The sequence below is a fragment of the Piliocolobus tephrosceles genome, chromosome 17 (genome assembly GCF_002776525.5).
Source record: "Piliocolobus tephrosceles isolate RC106 chromosome 17, ASM277652v3, whole genome shotgun sequence".
Classification (NCBI taxonomy): Eukaryota; Metazoa; Chordata; class Mammalia; order Primates; family Cercopithecidae; genus Piliocolobus; species Piliocolobus tephrosceles.
The window spans coordinates 764,421-782,967 of NC_045450.1; the positions used below are offsets into that span (position 1 = coordinate 764,421).

The 18,547-nt window shown below is 58.7% G+C and overlaps 3 protein-coding genes across 4 annotated transcripts; 2 read left to right on the forward strand and 1 right to left on the reverse strand.

Annotated features, from left to right (window-relative positions):
• Window positions 1-3: 3 nt before the first annotated feature.
• Window positions 4-2,667, forward strand: PGP (phosphoglycolate phosphatase; the record flags this gene model as incomplete). Its single annotated transcript, XM_026447535.1, has 2 exons — window positions 4-601; window positions 686-2,667. Coding segments are annotated over 2 exons (924 nt in total), but the record flags the coding sequence as incomplete, so codon positions are not given.
• A 440-nt stretch (window positions 2,668-3,107) lies between these two features.
• Window positions 3,108-5,412, forward strand: BRICD5 (BRICHOS domain containing 5). Its single transcript, XM_023189223.2, has 5 exons — window positions 3,108-4,160; window positions 4,390-4,545; window positions 4,620-4,721; window positions 4,957-5,110; window positions 5,209-5,412. Exons 1-5 carry the CDS (start codon window positions 3,999-4,001, stop codon window positions 5,301-5,303), a joined length of 669 nt encoding a protein of 222 aa, XP_023044991.1. The 5' UTR covers window positions 3,108-3,998; the 3' UTR covers window positions 5,304-5,412.
• On the reverse strand, window positions 5,248-9,405 carry MLST8 (MTOR associated protein, LST8 homolog). 2 transcript variants are annotated; one of them, XM_023189222.3, is made up of 9 exons: window positions 9,139-9,405; window positions 8,435-8,588; window positions 8,240-8,291; window positions 7,991-8,153; window positions 7,541-7,616; window positions 7,306-7,458; window positions 6,324-6,448; window positions 6,044-6,207; window positions 5,248-5,898 (listed from the first exon to the last, which is right to left on the reverse strand). In XM_023189222.3, exons 2-9 carry the CDS (start codon window positions 8,561-8,563, stop codon window positions 5,780-5,782), a joined length of 981 nt encoding a protein of 326 aa, XP_023044990.1. In that variant the 5' UTR covers window positions 8,564-8,588; window positions 9,139-9,405; the 3' UTR covers window positions 5,248-5,779. The 2 variants fall into 2 exon arrangements, with proteins under 2 accessions (XP_023044990.1, XP_023044989.1); XM_023189221.3 differs by having other exon boundaries at window positions 8,435-8,618; window positions 9,139-9,231.
• Between the last annotated feature and the right edge of the window lie 9,142 nt (window positions 9,406-18,547).

An 18,547-nucleotide genomic window follows, 5' to 3' on the forward strand; every position in this document is an offset into this window, starting at 1 on the left:
CCGGGGACGGGCGCCGAGCGGGCACAGGCGCTGCTGGCCGACGTGGACACGTTGCTGTTTGACTGCGACGGCGTACTGTGGCGCGGGGAGACGGCCGTGCCTGGCGCGCCCGAGGCCCTGCGGGCGCTGCGGGCCCGCGGCAAGCGCCTGGGCTTCATCACCAACAACAGCAGCAAGACCCGCGCTGCCTACGCCGAGAAGCTGCGGCGCCTGGGCTTCGGCGGCCCCGCGGGGCCCGGCGCCGGCCTGGAGGTCTTCGGCACGGCCTACTGCACCGCGCTCTACCTGCGCCAGCGCCTGGCCGGCGCGCCCGCGCCCAAGGCCTATGTGCTTGGCAGCCCGGCCCTGGCCGCCGAGCTGGAGGCCGTGGGCGTCACCAGTGTGGGCGTGGGGCCCGAGCCACTGCAGGGCGAGGGTCCCGGTGACTGGCTGCACGCGCCGCTGGAGCCCGACGTGCGCGCAGTGGTGGTGGGCTTTGACCCGCACTTCAGTTACATGAAGCTCACCAAGGCCCTGCGCTACCTGCAGCAGCCCGGCTGCCTGCTCGTGGGCACTAACATGGACAACCGGCTTCCGCTGGAGAACGGCCGCTTCATCGCCGGTCCGTGCGCCCTGGGGCGGGAGGCTGGGAGGCGGGCGGCGGGCCCCCTTCCCGCCCTTTGACCCGGTCCCCTGTGTCCCGCAGGTACCGGCTGTCTGGTCCGAGCCGTGGAGATGGCCGCCCAGCGCCAGGCCGACATCATCGGGAAGCCCAGCCGCTTCATCTTCGACTGCGTGTCCCAGGAATACGGCATCAACCCCGAGCGCACCGTCATGGTGGGAGACCGCCTGGACACAGACATCCTCCTAGGGGTCACCTGTGGCCTGAAGACCATCCTGACCCTCACCGGAGTCTCCACTCTAGGAGATGTGAAGAATAATCAGGAAAGTGACTGCGTGTCTAAGAAGAAAATGGTCCCTGACTTCTATGTTGACAGCATAGCCGACCTTTTGCCTGCCCTTCAAGGTTAAAGATTGGGTGTCTTTAATCTCCAGAATAAAAAAAAAAAAAATTGAAAACCAGTTACCCAAATTAATAGGTGGGGCTTAGGCATCTGCTCGGCTAAGTGGCTTCAAGGAGTGTAACTGGAGTTAAGCAAAGGCATTCATTGTTAACCTTGTAAGTACACGTTTGGGGGACGATTTTGTTTACAGATGCTTGTAATCGAAGATGCACTTTTAGGCTTGGAAGGCCTTGTGGGGTTGGCGGGGGGCAGGCTCAGAACCTGTCCGGGATTCAGGTAACTGGGGCCTGCCGATGGGACTGAGGCGGGTCTAGGGGTGTGTGTCCTGTATTTTCTGGAAAATCTCATTCAGGGATCCAGCCCCTCAGGGGGCGGAGGGACTGATTATTCTGACTATTGGGAGAGGCTTGCATGGACCAGGGTCCCATCAGTGTGACTGGAAGTCCGGCGGAGCCTTCTGTGTCTCTGTGCCTCCCGGCAGGGAGAGGGTGGAGGAGGAAGCTGCTTCCAGGTGGCATCTCCCTGCCACTGGGTGCAAAGTGCTGCCCTCACCACCCTCCCGCCTCCCCTACTTCCTTAAAACCACTCTGATGTCACAACTGCGTGTCTGTTCCGTTTCAGATACCCAGGGCTGCTACCCAGTTCTGTAAATGCGGCCCAGCTAAACCTCTTGCTGTCTCAAGTGTGATTTGGACTGAGCAGCCGCGATGGCGTGGACGCCTTCGCTGAACTTAGGGCTGCAGTGCAGGGAGCTCAGAGCAGTGCTGCTACCAAACAGTTTTTAACTTTGAACAACTGTGTCAGGCAATGGATTTTAATCTTAAGTGTGTTAATAGCTGTGCTCTGTGTCGTAGGGAAAATCCCACTGAAGGAGCCTCTGTGCCCTGCAGCCGGCAGCTCGGCTGAAGCATGTGTTGGCCTAGGAATACCTGTCAGTCATCCAGGGCTCTGGGAGGGGAGGGGAGGAGAATTGTGTCCCCGAGAACAGCAAGTCCTTTACAAAGCATCCAGTCTCTTCCAGTCCTCCCATTCCCTAGGTTGGGGTAGGGGTTAGAGGCTGGTGGCCCAGGAGGTCACCTGCCTTGCCCTGGATTCCCTCTTCAGTGGCCAGGAGGAGGAATTGGCAGGGCCACCAGCTCGCCAAGGTTCTGGGCAGGGCTCTGGTCTCTCCTGCCTGCTTCTTGGCTCTGCTGACCTTTCATAGACCTGACAGCAGACTCAGCAAGGCCATCCCAGGACACTCACCTTCTGGCTGGCTCCCTACCAGCGCCTTGCCCGGCAGCTTCTCTCTTCCCCCCATAGTCACAACACTCCACTTGGTCACAAAGACTTCAGAGCAATAAGAGGCATCCTGAGCCTTCAGCACCTCCCAGGCCTGGGATGTCAGGTTTAGAGGGTGCTGCGGAGCAGCATGAGGGCGGCTGTGCCCATGAGGCTGGTGCCACTGACGCTGGCTTGACTAGGTTGGCTCAAGCCAGGTCTGGCCTGGCAGGGTGCACTCACACCAGGAGCGCATGGCATATCCACGAGTGCATGGCAGGTGCAGCCACGGCGATGCCTCTCTTGCCGGGTGGGGGCTAGGAGTCCCTGTGCACCCTGTTTCTAGCCCATGAGGGGCTGCGGCACTGTCTGCGCCAGAGCACAGATTAAACTCTCAAACCCACACTGGCTCGGGTGTCCTTGCTCTCGCCTTGCATTGGCCCGGGCGATGCCGTCTCGCCACGGGTGGGAGGATTCAAAGTAGATGGGTAGCTGGGGTTCCAACTCTGGAGCTGGAATGGCAACTGCCCACTCCTGGCCTGGGTTTAGAGGAAGATGTTCTGGAGAATGAGGGAAAGCCAGGCACAAAGGGAAACCAGGGAAGGAAAAGGCCTCAGAGTGAAGCTGGTGGGCTGCCATGTCAGAGAGCCCAGGGCAGGGAGCAGAGCTCAGAAGTAATGCTGGGCCGGGCGCGGTGGCTCACACCTGTAATCCCAACACTTTGGGAGGCTGAGGCAGGCGGATCACTTGCGGTCAGGAGTTCAAGACCAGCCTGGCCAAAATGGTGAAAACCCATCTCTACCAAAAATAGAAAAATTAGTGGGACATGGTGGCCTATATCTGTAATCCCAGCTACTCAGGAGGCTGAGGCGTGAGAATTGTGTGAACCCGGAAGGCAGAGGTTGCAGTGAGCCGAGATCATGCCACTCCACTCCAGCCTGGGGGACACAGCAAGACTCCCATCTCAAAAAAAAAAAAAAAAAAAAAAAAAAGCTGGGCGGGACCCTGAGGCTGGCCTGACTATTCTGGGGGCACAGACACAGCAGGCTGCCTGTCTGTGGTCCAGCCTTCAGGAACCCCCTGGAATTGGGTGTGCAGGGGCTGGGAAGTGGCTGGGGGTGCATAGTCCCACACCTGTCATTCATTGAGCAGGCATTTATTGACAGCTTGTGGTGTGTCACGCCCTGCTCTGGGTGTGCCCAGCTCTGGGAGTCAAGGGTAACCTGAGAGACTCAGGCCACTTTAGGAAAACGAAATCTACCCCAACCACACTTAGTGAGTCATCCTGGCTGGGCCTGGACTGCCCTCCAGTCGGTCAGCTGGACTGGATTTCCACTCGGCCCAGCCCTATGTCTCCCAGACCCTGATCTCCAGTCTGCACAGGCCGGGTGTCTGGAGCTGGGCCTGGTGACAGGCATCCCCCAGGTGGGAGGAGGGGACTGTCTTGGCTCTGACCTGGATATCAGATCCGGAGCTGAGGGAGAGGCGCGGGGTCAGGAGGGGAGGCGTTCTGAGTTTCCCCAGCCAAGGCTGCAGACAAGGGGCGCAGACAATCGGCACATTGTGAGCAGGGGCTGCAGGATGAAGCCAGCGAACTGCCGCGCTGAGCGCCCCAAACCTGGGCCTACAGGGGTGAGTCCCTCCCATCACTCCTGCAGCAAGGACCCAGGGGGTGCCCCGGGCCACCCAGCCCCTCCCTTCCCCAGCCCACTTGCTCCCTGATCTCTAAACCCCATGACCCTTCTGACCCTAATGCGCCCCCAGGTGAAGACCAAGCCCACCTGTGGGGGCTGGAGAGCCACAGGCCTATCCCTGCTGCTGCTGCTGCTCCTGGCGCTGGCCACTGCGGGGGCTGTGGCTGGAGGGCTTCTTGGCTTCGCTCAGGGCCCTCCCAAGGTGAGCCCCTCCTCAGCACCAGGGATGTGGACAGTGAAAAGGGGGAAGTGAAGCTGGCACATCCCAGCCTCCAGCAGCGCCAGGGTGCAGAGCAGGCAGTGACCTCCTAGGAGCAGACAGCCAGAGGTGGAAGGGCCCACTCAGGGATGTCAGGAGTCCTGCAGCCCAGAGCTGGGGGCTGTGCTGGGGTTGTCCAGCTGCCCAGCTCAACTCCAACTCCCACTGCCAGCCAAGGCTGCAGACGCTGCGAATGACCCTCCCAAGCCCCCACATGCCCCGGCCCAACCAAACCATCCTGGTGGACGTGGCCCGGAACGCGGCGACCATCACAGTGACCCCACCTCAGAGCAACCACAGCTGGGTGGTGCTGTTCGACGGGCAGAGCGTGAGTGGGCAAGGAGGGGTCACCCTCGCAGGTGTCGGTCAGGGTGGCCCTGCCTCACCTCCCTGCCTCCCCAGGGCTGCATCTGTTACCGCCCTGAGGAGCACCAGGCCTGCTTCCTTCGCCTGATGGAGGACAGTGATTGGGAGACCCTGCGGCTGCTGATGGATATCTCCAAGGTGAGCCGTCCTGCTGGGCACAGCCCCCCACCAGGAGCTAGACAAAGGGTCCTGTGTGCAGCCGGGCACAGGATAGGCTGGAGCTCTGGTTTCAGAAGCTCTCTCCACCCTGAGCCCAGGCTGCTGACAAGAGCAGAGGGTGGGGACATCACTGGGGGTTGGGGGGTACCCGGCCCCACCCAGCCAGGAGTAGGGAGCAACCCTGTCCCACAGCCCACCAGAACCTTCTCAACAGGTCCAAGAGGCTCGGGGCCCTGCCCAGGACACCCAACACACCCAGGAGCTGCTGGCAGTGCAGGGGAGCCACGAGGTGGACCCCGCCCAGGTGGGAGATTTGGTGCAGCGCCTGTGCACAAGGACCCCCATCTACTGGGCCCGGCGAGCAGAGGGTGAGTCAGGGCCGCTGTAGGGGGAGGCCAGGCCCTCAGGATGGTTTGATGAGCTGGGGGGGCGGAGCCCTTGGGGATTCACGGCGCCCTCGCCACAGGGCCCCGGAGACAGCGGCTGATTTATCTGTGCATCGACATCTGCTTCCCAAGCAACATCTGTGTGTCAGTCTGCTTTTATTACCTCCCAGACTGAGCCCCGACCTGGCCCAGCCCGGTCCCTGTCCCCAATCCAGCAGGCTGGCCAGGTCACCCGCACCAGGGAGGACAGCTGCCGGAGGGACTAATAAACCCTTCTGCCTGGCCATGGTAGTGTTCTCTGTGGACTGAGGCCCTGAAACGCGGCAGGGAGGGGACAGGAAACACACTAGCTTGGGGGTGGGCACCAGCCTCAGACCCCTCAGCAGCTTTGGGCCCTTGGCTGACTTCCCCAGGCAGTGCAGGCTAGCCCAGTCCAGGAGTGTGCAGCCTGGCTTGGGTCGCGCTCTATCACATCTGGATAAGCACTGGGGGCTGAGAGTCCCAGGGCGGCCTGGCCCAGCAGGTAGGTGCCACAGGGGGCCATCAGGTCCAGCTGGCGTAGGCTGGTAGTAGGGCCTGTTCTGACCTGGGTGCTGCATGGGACCCTCCAGCTGCCACCACCTGCACCAGGCAGTCCCGAGGGGTCACAGGCTAGCCCAGCACACTGTCGTTGAACGCCAGGCAGACGACAGCCTTCTGGTGGCCGCCATACTCTCTCTTGATCTCTCCCGTCTCCACACACCAGAGCCGGGCCAGGTTGTCTGAGGAAGCTGGAGGGGGAGATTGGGCAGGGCTCAGAGCAGAGGTGCAGGCCAGGCAGGTGGCCCTAGCAGAGGGGGAGCCGCAGCCAAGGTGGGCTGGCTCTGGAGGCCAGCGCTGGGAGGCCAGGGATGGGGAGGCCGGGGCGGGGCTCACCAGTGACGATGTACTGGGAGTCCCCCGAGAAAGCGCAGCCCCACATCCAACCACGGGAGGACTCCCCGGGGTTGCCGCTCTTGATGCTCAGCTCCGTCATCAGGGAGAAGTTGGACGTCCTCCAGATCTTGCATGTCTGATCAGCCGAGCAGGTGGCGAGGAGCCTGGGGGATGGGCATGGGGGCGTGTCCAGCAGCAGCCACTCCACCCAGCAGCCCCTCCCATCTCCAGCCCCCAGCCCAGGCAGGTCCCCTCCGGGGCCAGCAGGCCCTGCACGCACGTGGAGTCCGGGCTGAAGCGGCACTGCAGGGTGTAGCGCGTGTGGGCGGGGATCTTGGTCTTGGGGATGAGCTGGGTTACCTCGTCACCAATGCCCCCCGTCAGATTCCAGACATAGCAGTTTCCCTAGAGGTCAGGAGGACCGTCACGGGGGACCCGAGGCCTCAGGTCTGAGACACAGGGAAGGATGCCCTGGGGGCCAACACTGGGGTTCAACTGTGCATGGGGACCGGGTCAGGGGCGGACAGGCCCCTCTGGTCCTGCCTGCAGGAGGCACCTGGGAAGCCTGGCCCCAAGGGCCACACATGGCAAGCCAAGAACAGGAGGCCACGCCTGGCCAAAGACTCAAATTCCCTTTCCTGGAGGATGCCGATGGCCAATGGAAGTACACGGGAGAGGGCACCAGCTAGAGGGACAACATGACAAAGGCCAGGAGAAGGGAAATCCGGGGGCAAGAGGAACAAGTGATGCGCTGGGATTAAATGGAGTTAACGGAAAAAAATGAGGTTGGAGAGAAGAACAGGGGCCACACCACGGCAGCCTATGGGCAAGGCCAGTAGCCCTGGGTCTCCCCAGGGGAATGATGCCACCTGGCTGGTACTGACCAGGCACCACTAGAAGCATCCAAGAGAGAACGGGTCAGGGGCCGGGGGAGGTCAGGGAGGAGGAAAGGAGGCCTCAGAGACTGTGTCAGCTGTCATGGGAAATGAGGGTGACTGGGACCAGGAGGCAACAGAGAGAAAACAGGGAAGTGGACCGATTTGGGAGAGACTCCAGAAAGCGGAGTGACCGGCTTGCAGACAGGGTCAAGGCATTGGGAGTGACATTCGGGCTTCTGGCTTTGCTGGCAGGGTGGGTGTTAGTGCCCAGAATAGGGGAAGCAGGAGAGGGCCACTAAGGGACATCCAGGAATAACCCCACCTGCAGAGGCTGAGGGCTGAGTGCCAAGCTGGCCCCACCCAGCACCTGCCTCCAGGACTCACAGCGCTATTGACAGCTGCCATGTAGCTGGCGTCAGGGTCAATGTGCGCAGACGTGATGGAGACCTCGGGCTCGGGGATCAGCTGCTCGTTGTGGTCTGTTTTCAAGTCCCAGATGTGGATAGCTCCGCTCTGGTCACCCACGATGAGCTCTGCCTGGGGTGCAGGGGTGGTGAGGCAGGACCCAAGCCCAGCCCTCCAAAGTCCCAGGGTGCCTGGCCCCATGAGCACCCCTCACCTGGTTGGGGTGCAGGCACACGCAGTTAATGGGTGCGTTCACCTGGAAGATCCGCTGGCACTGCAGGTTCCGGGACCTGTGGACCGGGCCAGGGCACATGCTGTCCATCTGGGCTTATTGATGCCCTACCCAGATGGCCTTGGCCTGGCCACTCCTCCCCTCCCTCTGCTGAAGGACCTGCCTCTTGGGAAATACTCAGGATGCAGGGCCCTCCACTCCAGCAGGGAGCCTAAGCCAGTGGCTGGTGGAAGGGGATTAACGCACTGGCTCCGGGCTCAAGGAAGGGCTCGCGCTTTGATGCAATTCACTCTTCTCCTGTCCTCAGTTCTCTCACTGAGTCGCCCGCAGGAAGCTCCCTATTTCAGCCTCTGCTTGGAGAGAACCCAACCTAAAATGGTCTCCCAGAGCAGCCCACCCCAACCCCAGGCAGCAGGCCCCTCCCCACCACACCTGAGGTCCCAGATCCTGGCTGTGCAGTCCTCGCCGCCCGTGTACATCCAGCGGCCGTCTTCGTGGAAGCCCACAGATGCGATGTTCTTGTTGACGCCGTCATAGCTGATGATGGGGTTGGGGTTATTGGAGTTGAGATCATACATGCGGATGTGCTGGTAACCTAGGGACACAGGCTGAAATGAAGCTTGGTTGTGCTCAGGTCGACCCACCAGAGGTCAGGGGTTAGAGATCAAGGGTCACAGATACCTGCAGCAGCAATCATACTGCGGTCTGGGGTGATCTCCAAGGCATTCACCTGCTGGGACTGTTAAGGAGGATGATGGGAAGGCAGCCCTGAGGACAGGGGCCCCCAGGCCTCCACCATCTGGCCTTCACCCAGGCTGTGGTCCCCACATGAGGCATCCCTCCAGCGCCGCCCTGCCCGCCCCAGGTGGAGGATACGGAGTCCTGGTGCTGCACAGTCCGGGTGCAGATGCCGCTGTGGGCCTGCCAGAAGCGCACGGTGTGGTCGTAGCCTGCAGTGGCCAGGATGACCGGGTCACTGCCCACCGTGCCTGGGGACGTGTTCATGGTGTGGCCTGCACGGGCCCTAGAGCTGAATGGCAGGGGTCAAAGGTCAGGGCATCTGCAGAGAAGGATGTAAAGTACTTAGAGGACACACTCTGTGCTAAATACATTACAGACCCACGGGACGCTGCCGAATAGCGCTTATCATTCCCAATTTAGAGTTGGGACAACAAGCGGAGGTAGGTTCAGGGACACGCGTCACACGCGTGACACCCGGCTCCGGGCGGCTCCGGGGCTCCAGGGCGCGTGCTCCATCCCCGAACCACGCACCCGGCGGGGGCGCCGTCCCCCCCCGCAGCCGGCAGGGGGCAGTCACGCGCGGGCGCCACTCTGCCGCAGGGGCGGGCTGCGCGTGCGCAAGGCAGCGGATGGGCCGGGGAAAGCCGAGCCCTGCGGCTGCGCATGCGTAGCAGGCCGGCGGCGGGCCGTGATGGGAAGGGGCGCAGTCTGGCTGGACCCCCGAGCTCCCTGTCCTCCGCCGACCGCCCTTTCTCCGTCCTGTTGGCCGGCTTCCCCTGACCGTACTCTCCCAGCCACCCAGCAGCCGGTTCCCGGCCCCTGGCTCGCGGCCTCCGTACCTTACGGGCGACTCCGCAATCCGCCGTGTCCAGGACGGCGAGGGGAGCGGGAGAGAGTCGATCGAGGTCGAGCGTAGAGTTATCGATGACTCCCTAGGGCGAGACCATGGCGCGGGCGGGGGTGGATGGGACGATACCAAAGTTCTGGGGCAGGGGGTTCCCGCTGGGAGGAACCCGGAGATGTTCCTTGCGCGGCGGCGGGCCCGGCGCGAGGTGGAAGGAAGCTGCGGCTTTCTCTCCGGCGGCCTCCTCCCCACTGGCACCTGCCTTTCTGACACGGCTGTCCGTTTCCCAGGATGTCGGGTCGCGCCGTTCCCGTGCCCTCCCTGACCCACTACTGCGCCACGCTGGGCTAGAATTGGCTGAAAATTACAGGACCTGAGTTCAGACAAGTAACGAATAATTTTTTTTTTTTTTTTTTTTTTTTAGTGTTTAAGTGTATCCCGGACGTTGCATGGGAAATACTTATGCTAAAAAAATTTTGCTGGGCATCCTGTAGCCCCAGCCTGACCCTTGGAACATCCCACTGAGCCCAGGGTCCCCCTGAAAACCACAGGCCCTCATTCCAGCTCTGCGCTCCACGCCGGTGCCCTCACCCTTGAGACTGGCTCTCGCATGGTTTTTTTCCACTGCTCTTACAGACGTGACTGCACCCCTTCCTCTGGCCGCAGAGGGGGTGCCTCTTGTCCCTTGACCAGGCCATAGTTCCCAGGAGCCTTCCTTCCTATGCCTTCACCTCCTCTCCTTCTTGCCCCTTAGCCCTTAAACACTATAAAACAATCCCAAACTCTCTTCTTTAAAGAGCGGTCCTCACCATTAGACCACGTCCTCACCTCCCACTCATTCTGCAACCCCAGTCATCTGCCTTTTACCCCAGCTCTCTAGCTCTCCAGTGGAAATGCCTCAAGGCCACTGACAAGCTCACTTTGCTAAATCCAGTGGATACTTTTCCTTCCTTCCTCCCACCCTTTCTGCACCCCAGCCTGGGTGGCGAGTCGCTCTCTTTCTCTCCCAGGCTGGGGTGCAGTGGTGCAATCTTGACTCACTGCAAAACCTCCACCTCCCAGGTTCAAGTGATTCTCCTGCTTCAGCCTCCTGAGTAGCTGGGATGATAGGCATGCGCCACCACACCTGGCTGATTTTTGTGTTTTTAGTAGAGACGGGATTTCACCATGTTGGCAAGGCTGGTCTCAAACTTCTGACCTCAAGTGATCCGCCCACTTCAGCCTCCCAAAGTGCTGGGATTACAGGCATGAGCCACTGCGCCCAGCCTCCCACTTCTTTTTTTTTTTTTTTTTTTTTTGAGACGGAGTCTTGTTTTGTTGCCAGCCTGGAGTGCAGTGCTGCCATCTCGACTTTCCACAGTCTCCGCCTCCCGGGTTCAAGCGATTCTCCTGCCTCAGCCTCCCAGGTAGCTGGGATTACAGGTGTGTGCCACCACGCCCAGTTAATTTTTGTATTTTTAGTAGAGACAGGGTTTCACCATGTTGGCCAGGATGGTGGATGGTCTTGATCTCCTGACCTCGTGATCTGCATCCCCCCACCCTCCCAAAGTGCTGGGATTACAGGCGTGAGCCACTGTGCCCGGCCCCCTCCCACTTCTTGACGCATCTGTGCCATGGTTGACAGCACCATGCCTGAAAGGCTGCCTTCTCCTAGCTCCTTTCCTGGCATTTAGTCTCTTTCCCTGCCTCCCTCCAAAGACTGGGGCTCTCCAGAGTTCACTCTGTGCACCCCACGAGATACCAGGGGCTGGCAACTACTAGCTCTGGAGCTTCCAATGCTGTCCCTGTGCTGGGCCCCTTCCACTCTGTCTCCAGCTGTAATGGCCTCAGCTCCCTATTAGACACTGTCCTTTGAATGCCCCGCAGGGTCCACCACATTCCCTGGCAGAGACAACCCCCCTTCTGTGGGCAGTGCTCACCTTGTATTACCACTGGGCAAGATCCGACACCTCCCCTCCCTCACCCTTCCCTTCCCTTCCCTTCCCTTCAGCCACCGATTTCACCTGTGACGTATCTTCCTGTCCTTTCCACTGCCCTGGCTCTAGCTCACCCGCCATCCCCCATAACAGCCTCCTTCCTTGCCCTAACCACTCTGGCCCCCTTCCAGACTGTCCTCCACAGGGCAGCAGAATGGCCATTTATTAATTTAGTTTTGAGACGGAGTGTTGCTCTTGTTGCCCAGGCTGGAGTGCAGTGGCGCGATCTCGTCTCACTGCAACCTCCGCCTCCCGGGTTCCTCAGTCTCCCAAGTAGCTGGGATTACAGGCATGCGCCACCACCCCGGCTAATTTTGTATTTTTAGTAGCGACAAGATTTCTTCATGTTGGTCAGGCTGGTCTTGAACTCCCAACCTCAAGTGATCCACCTGCCTCGGCCTCCCAAAGTGCTGGGTTTACAGGTGTGAGCCACCGCGCCCAGCCTGAATGGTCTTTTGAAAACCTCAGTCTGGGCCGGGCGCGGTGGCTCACGCCTGTAATCCCAGCATTTTGGGAGGCTGAGGCAGGCGGATCACGAGGTCAGGAGATCAAGACCATCCTGGCTAACACGGTGAAACCCTGTCTCTACTAAAAATACAAAAAATTAGCCAGGCGTGGTGACGGGCACCTGTAGTCCCAGCTACTCGGGAGGCTGAGGCAGGAGAATGGCGTGAATCGGAGAGGCGGAGCTTGCAGTGAGCCGAGATGGCGCCACTGCATTCCAGCCTGGGCAACAGAGCCAGACTCCATCTCAGAACAAACAAACAAACAAACAAAAACTCCTCAGCCTGAGCCCAGCACAGTAATTCATGCCTGTAATCCCAGTACTTTGGAAGGCTGAGGCAGGAGAATCACTTGAGCCCAGGAGTTCAAGTCCATCCTGGACAATACAGTGAGACCCCATCTCTACAAAAAATTTTTAAATTTGCCAGCAATGGTCCGGGCATGGTGGCTCAAGCCTGTAATCCCAGCACTTTGGGAGGCCGAGACGGGCGGATCACGAGGTCAGGAGATCAAGACCATCCTGGCTAACACGGTGAAACCCCGTCTCTACTAAAAAATACAAAAAACTAGCCGGGCAAGGTGGCGGGTGCCTGTAGTCCCTGCTACTTGGGAGGCTGAGGCAGGAGAATGGGGTAAACCCGGGAGGCGGAGCTTGCAGTGAGCTGAGATCAGGCCACTGCACTCCAGCCTGGGTGACAGAGCGAGACTCCGTCTCAAAAAAAAAAAAATTAGCCAGGAATGGTGGTGCATCCCTGTGGTCCCAGCTACTTGGGAGGCTGAGGTGGAAGGATCACTCAAGACCAGGAATTGGAGGTTGCAGTGAGCTGTGGTTGTGCCGCTGCACTCCAGCCCGGGTGACAGAGTAAGACCTTTTCTCAAAACACAACAAAACAAAAACCCACAGCAAAACCTAGGAATGACATGATCACCCCATTAGAAGCCCTCAGGGGTCCCCGTCCCTCTCCAGACTCCTGGACCTGGCCCTGGCCCTGGCCCACCCTGTGGCTTCCATCTCCTCTCCATGTGATTTAGTTAGGCTTTGTGTCCCCGCCCAAATCTCATCTTGAGTTGTAATCCACATAATCCCTGTGTGTCAAGGGAGAGACCAGGTGGAGGTAACTGAATCTGGAGGGCGGGCTGCCCCATGCGGTTCTCACGATAGTGAGTGAGTGCTCAAGAGATCTGATGGTTTTATAAGGGGTTCCTCCTCCTTTGCTCCACTTCTCCTTCCTGCCGCCTTACGGAGAAGGTGCCTTGCTTCCCCTTTGCCTTCCGCCATGATTGTAAGTTTCCTGAGGCCTCCCAAGCCATGCTGAACTGTGAGTCAAATAAACCTCTTTCCTTTATAAATTATCCAGTCTCAGATGTTCTTTATTGCAGTATGAAAATGAACTAATACTCCATGCGTCCTGTACTCTGGCCAGAGGAGACATGTTCTCTTTTTTTTGTTTTGTTTTGTTTTTCAGATGGAGTCTCACACTGCTGACGGGGCTGGAGTGCAATGGTGCAATCTCTGTCTCCTGGGTTCAAGCGATTCTCCTGCCTCAGACTCCTCCTGAGTAGCTGGGATTACAGGCACCGCCCCCCCCCACCATGCCTGGCTAATTTTTTGTATTTTTAGGAGAGACGGGGTTTCACCATATTGGCCAGGTTGGTCTCGAACTCCTGACCTCATGATCTGCCGCCTCAGCCTCCCAAAGTGCTGGGATTACAGGCGTGAGCCACAGCGCCCAGCCATGTTCTCCCCTTTGAGCCCTTGACTGTGTCTGGGATGCTTTTCCCTCTATGCCTTACCTGCCAAATTCCTGGTTTTCAGCATCTCCAATAACATTTTCTTTTGACTGGGCATGGTAACTCACATCTGTAATCCCAGCACTTTGAGGGACCAAGGTGGGATGATCGCTTGATCCTAGGAGTTCGAGGCCAACCTGGGCAAGATGGCAAGACGACCTCTTCTCTGCAAAAAATTAGCTAAGTGTAGGCTGGGCACAGTGGCTCATGCTTGTAATCCAAGCACTTTGCGATGCCGAGGCGGGCAGATCATGAGGTCAAGAGATCGAGACCATCCTGGCCAATATGGTGAAACCCCCATCTCTACTAAAAATACAAACATTAGCTGGGCGTGGTGGCGCACACCTGTAGTCCCAGCTACTTGGGAGGCTGAGGCAGGAGAATCGCTTGAACCTGGGAGTCAGAGGTTGCAGTGAGCTAAGATCGAACCACTGTACTCCAGCCTGGCAACGGGGTGAAACTCCATCTAAAAAAAAAAAGAAAAGAAAACTTTTTGGCCAGTTGTAGTGGCTCATGCCTGTAATCCCAGCACTTTGGGAGGCCAAGGCGGGTGGATCACGAGGTCAGGAGTTTGAGACCAGCCTGGCCAAGATGGTGAAACTCAGTATCTACTAAAAGTACAAAATTAGCTGGGCATGGTGCCAGGTACCTGTAATCCCAGGTACTCCGGAGGCTGAGGCAGGAGAATCACTTGAACCCGGGAGGCGGAGCTTGCAGTGAGCCAAGATCGTTCCACTGCTCTCTAGCCTGGGCGACAGAGCAAGACTCCATCTCAAAAAAAAGAAAGAAAATAAAAGAAAACTTTCTGTTTGTTTGTTTGTAGAGACAGGGTCTCACTCTGTTGCTTGGGCTGGTCTTGAACTCCTGGGCTGAAGCAATCCGCTCACCTCTGTGCTGAGAGGTGAGCGATTACACCTGTCACCACCCAAAGTGCTGAGATTACAGGCATGAGTCACCATGCCCAGCCAGTACATTCTTTTTCTATGGCTAAGTAATATTCCACTATATGACTAGAACACATTTTATGTAGCTGCTCATCCATAGGTGGACATTTGGGGTGTCTCCTCCTTTTTGGCTATTGTGAATGGTGCTGCTATAAATGGTTGTGTGCCAGTGTCTGAGAATGGGTTTGCATCTCTGGGTAAATACTTGGAGTGGAATTGCTGGGCTGTAGGAGCATTTTACCTCCCCTATGCGTGGAGTCCTCACAATGACTCCAGTAGGGAGTAATCCCTCTCATTTTGGAGACGAGAAAACGGAGGCTCACAGATGCAGAATTGCATGTGGTAGGCACAGGGCTAGAAGGTGGTGGAACCCAGGTTTTGTTCAGCTCTAGGCTGGGCCCCGTCCTGTTGAGCTCCACCTGCCGCTGCTCATGCCTTTTCTGGTGAGGTGACTACTCCCCAGGCAGCCCTGCACTCCATAGTCCTCCTCATCTTCCTCTTGAAGTAGACAGGGGCTCACTAACCAGGCTCCATACCAGGCTTGGGGCAGCTTTGGGGAGTAGAGGTGAGCGTTTGGGCTTGGATGGCTGGGAGAGGAAGCGCCTTCAAATCCCAGCAGTGTCTGGAGCAGCATAGACCCTGCAGGAGAGAGCAGGAGACAGGGTGGAGCTGAGGCAGGCTCAGCCAGGTGTGTGGGGTCCCACGTGTCTCACGGCTCTGCGCTGTTTGCCTTTTCTGTGGGGCCTCTGGGCGGCACCTAGGGGCTGAGGGCAGGGGCCAGCTCTGGTCACCTGCATGTGTCCCAAGCCTAGGGGAAGCTGACAAACCACGTATGGCCCCAGCCCAGCCTGAGTAGCTCCTGCATTTCTGTGGGCAGGAGGCAGGGACAGTGGTGCATGGGGGTCGATCCTCCGTGATGGTCCGGACCCCAGGTTAGTGCTGTCGGAGGCGGCATCACAAGAATGAGGAGCCACGGCAGCCAGCCCATGGGAGGGCACATTCTTCATGTCCATACCAGGGCTTTGGGGGCTTGGAGGACCACCAGGGAGCCCCTGAGCAAACACACAGTCAGTGGGCAGAGGAAGGGGCTGTGGGCTGGCCGGCACATGCCATACATCTGGGAAGGAGGCCAGCCCAGGCTGCAGTGAAGCCGCCGCCAGCTCCACTCAGGGCTGAACCTGGCAATTCTGCTGGCTCAGCGGCCCCCTCCCAGGATCATCCTTGGAGGCCTGACTTCCTGGAGGGCTGCCTGAGTCCCATACCTCTGCATCCTCATCCCCCCACCGGAGTGGCCATCTGCCCTGCTGCCCCCATCCCCAGGCTGCAGGAACCCCAGGCAGACACACGTCTGTTTTCATGAGGTCCTTCCCGTCGGCCCTAGACTGCAGGCGGAGCTTCTGGCCCATTTCACAGATGAGGCAGCTGAGCATTGGGGACTCATCCAAGGTCACTGGTTGCAGTATCAGATCTGAGGCTTCCCGGTCCCTCCTGGGCTTTAGCCTCACATAGCAGAAGGCTCTGGTCCCCTCCTGCCACATTGCACCTCATGGGGTGAGGAATCTCTGAGGTCCTGAGCAGGAATCCACCTGGAGCCTAGGTGTCCCTTCTAGACCACAATCTGAGCACCTAGGACCCTGGAGTTCCCTGCCCAAACAGCCCCAAGCCCACTTCCAGGATCCGCACAGCCCTCTGCCCAGTCTGTCCTCCTGAAGGTAGGTCACACAGCAGGGTGCTCACCCTAGCTCTGAGGAGCGACTAAGGGGGTGCCTGTTTATGTAGTGTGGACAGTGCTGGAACTGGGCAGTGAACAGGTGGGGTAGCTACAAACAGGGGCCAGTTAATCACCCAAGGAATCCGATAATTTTCTTTTTTTTTTTTTTTTTTGAGACGGAGTCTCACTCTGTCGCCCAGGCTGGAGTGCAGTGGTGCGATCTCGGCTCACTGCAACCTCTGCCTCCCGGGTTCATGTCATTCTCCTGCCTCAGCTTCCCGAGTAGCTGGGACTACAGGCGCCCACCACCATGCCTGGCTAATTTTTTTTTATATGTTTAGTACAGAAGGGGTTTCACCGTGTTATCCAGGATGGTCTCCATCTCCTCACCTCGTGATCCGCCCGTCTCGGCCTCCCAAAGTGAATCCGAGAATTTTCCTTTCGAACTTGGGCTTTCAGGTCACGATGAAGGTATATTCGTCAAGGTAGGAGGATAGAACATACTTAACAGGTTACTGGCGTGATTTGTAGCATTTAAATGTTTGAACATTTGGTGTGTGGGCCTCTGTGTGTTAAGCATAGGTCAGGGTGGTTTGCCTTAACATGTCCAAAACAGAAAAATAATAGTAATGCCAGTAGCTATCTTATTTTTATTTTTAGTTCTTCCTATGTGCTTGTCACACTGCAAGGTACCATAGATACAAAGATGCACAAAACACACTTGCTGCACAGGCAGAGACCCAAGAATACCATAATATCTACAGCAGTCATTTTTTTTGAGCCCTTACTAAGTCCTGCCGTGAAGCGCTTTCTGGATAGTATCACAGTTTATCCTCCCATAACCTAAGGGGAGGTAGCATGCATATCCTCATTTTACAGAGGGAAACAGACAGGCAGTGGGCTGGGTGTGGTAGCTTATGTCTGTAATCCCAGCAGTTTGGGAGGTTGAGGTGAGAGGACTGCTTGAGGCCAGGAGTTCGAGACCAGCCTAGGTTACATACCGATACCTCATCTCTACTAAAAATCAAAAAAATTAGCTGGGTGCTGCTCAGGAGGCTGAGGCGGGAGGATCGCTTGAGCCTGGGATGTTGAGGCTGCAGTGAGCTATGATGGTGTCACTGCACCCCAGCCTGGATGACAGAGCAAGACTCTGTCTCAAAAAAAAAAAAAAAAGAATGACAAAGTGACCGGCTCATGATCACAAACCACTAAGGGGGAATAGGACACATCCAGAGGTGTGGGTGCAAAGCCCAGACTCACAATCTCAAGACTCTGGGACCCCAGGTGAGTCCCTTGGCTTCTCTAAGCCTCAGTGCCTTCATCTGTAAAATGGGGACAGTGAGTCCAACCTCATCTAGGAGGTGACCAGCACAGTACCTGACCCAGCAGGTACGCAACTGCTCGTTGGAAAGGGCAAGAGGAAAGGCCCTAGCATTTGGGGATCCCCCTGGAGACCCTACGGAGGGAACAGGAAATGGCCAGCTGCCCACAAGGACCCCAGTGCCTGTCACCTTCCCTGTCCCTGCTCTCTGAACTCCTCCGTCCCCCTGGACCTGCTCAATGGTCTGGGGCCACAGGGAGTGGGGTGCCAGGCCACGCCTCATAGAATGGGTGCGACCCTCTCCAAATTCTCCAAATGGCCTTGCCCGCTTGGGTAATGAGGGAAACGGAGCCTGAGCCCGGACTCAGGCCCCCACTGATCTGCCTCTAGAATGCTGCAGGCCTGATGGGAGAGGGTCTGAGGCACAGGGTTGCTCCAACCTTCAGCCAGGAGCTCAGAGGGTGACAAGTCAGGGCCTCTAGCACCCAGGAAGCAGGACCCATCTGCCTGGGCTGCAGGCTGGAGAGTGGGCAGACCTGGGCAGGGGGCACGTTGGTGCCGGAGGGAGGTTCCAGTTCCGTGTGGGTGGAGATGGAGGCGACCCCCAGTCGGTGCCGGGAGTGGGGAGTTGAGCTCCCTCAGTGGGGGCGGTAGGGGCTACCTTGGGGTCGGGCTTCGGCTGAGGCTGGGGGAAGCTGTGGCGCCCGCATTATTTGCGGAGAGGAGCAGGAGGATGCTTGGGGATTGGGGGTGCGGGTTCCCTGACACCGAATTCATTATTGGGAGATTCCTCTTCACAATCCCTCGACACCTCCCACGGGAACCCCGGGCCAGGAACGCCTGACAGCCTGGCGGGCCGGCTCCAGGGCCACTGGCGCCCGGGTCTCTCGGCGCCCAGTCCCCGCCCGCCCGCTGCCTCGGAACCCTCCCCCGCGGGTCCCGCAGCCTCTGGAAGCCTCTCTGGGCTCAGTCCCGCGCCGCTGCCTCGTCGGGGCTCCGAGTGCACCCCCAGCAGCTGCGTCCCCAGCCCGACTAGCCGCCCCAGGCCGCCCGCGTCCGCAAAGGCCTGGCCTGAGCGCGCGGCGCGCACGTGGGGAGGGGGCGTCCCGGGGCGAGCGCGGGGAGGGCGGAGCCACGGGCCTGGGCGCGCGGCCGGC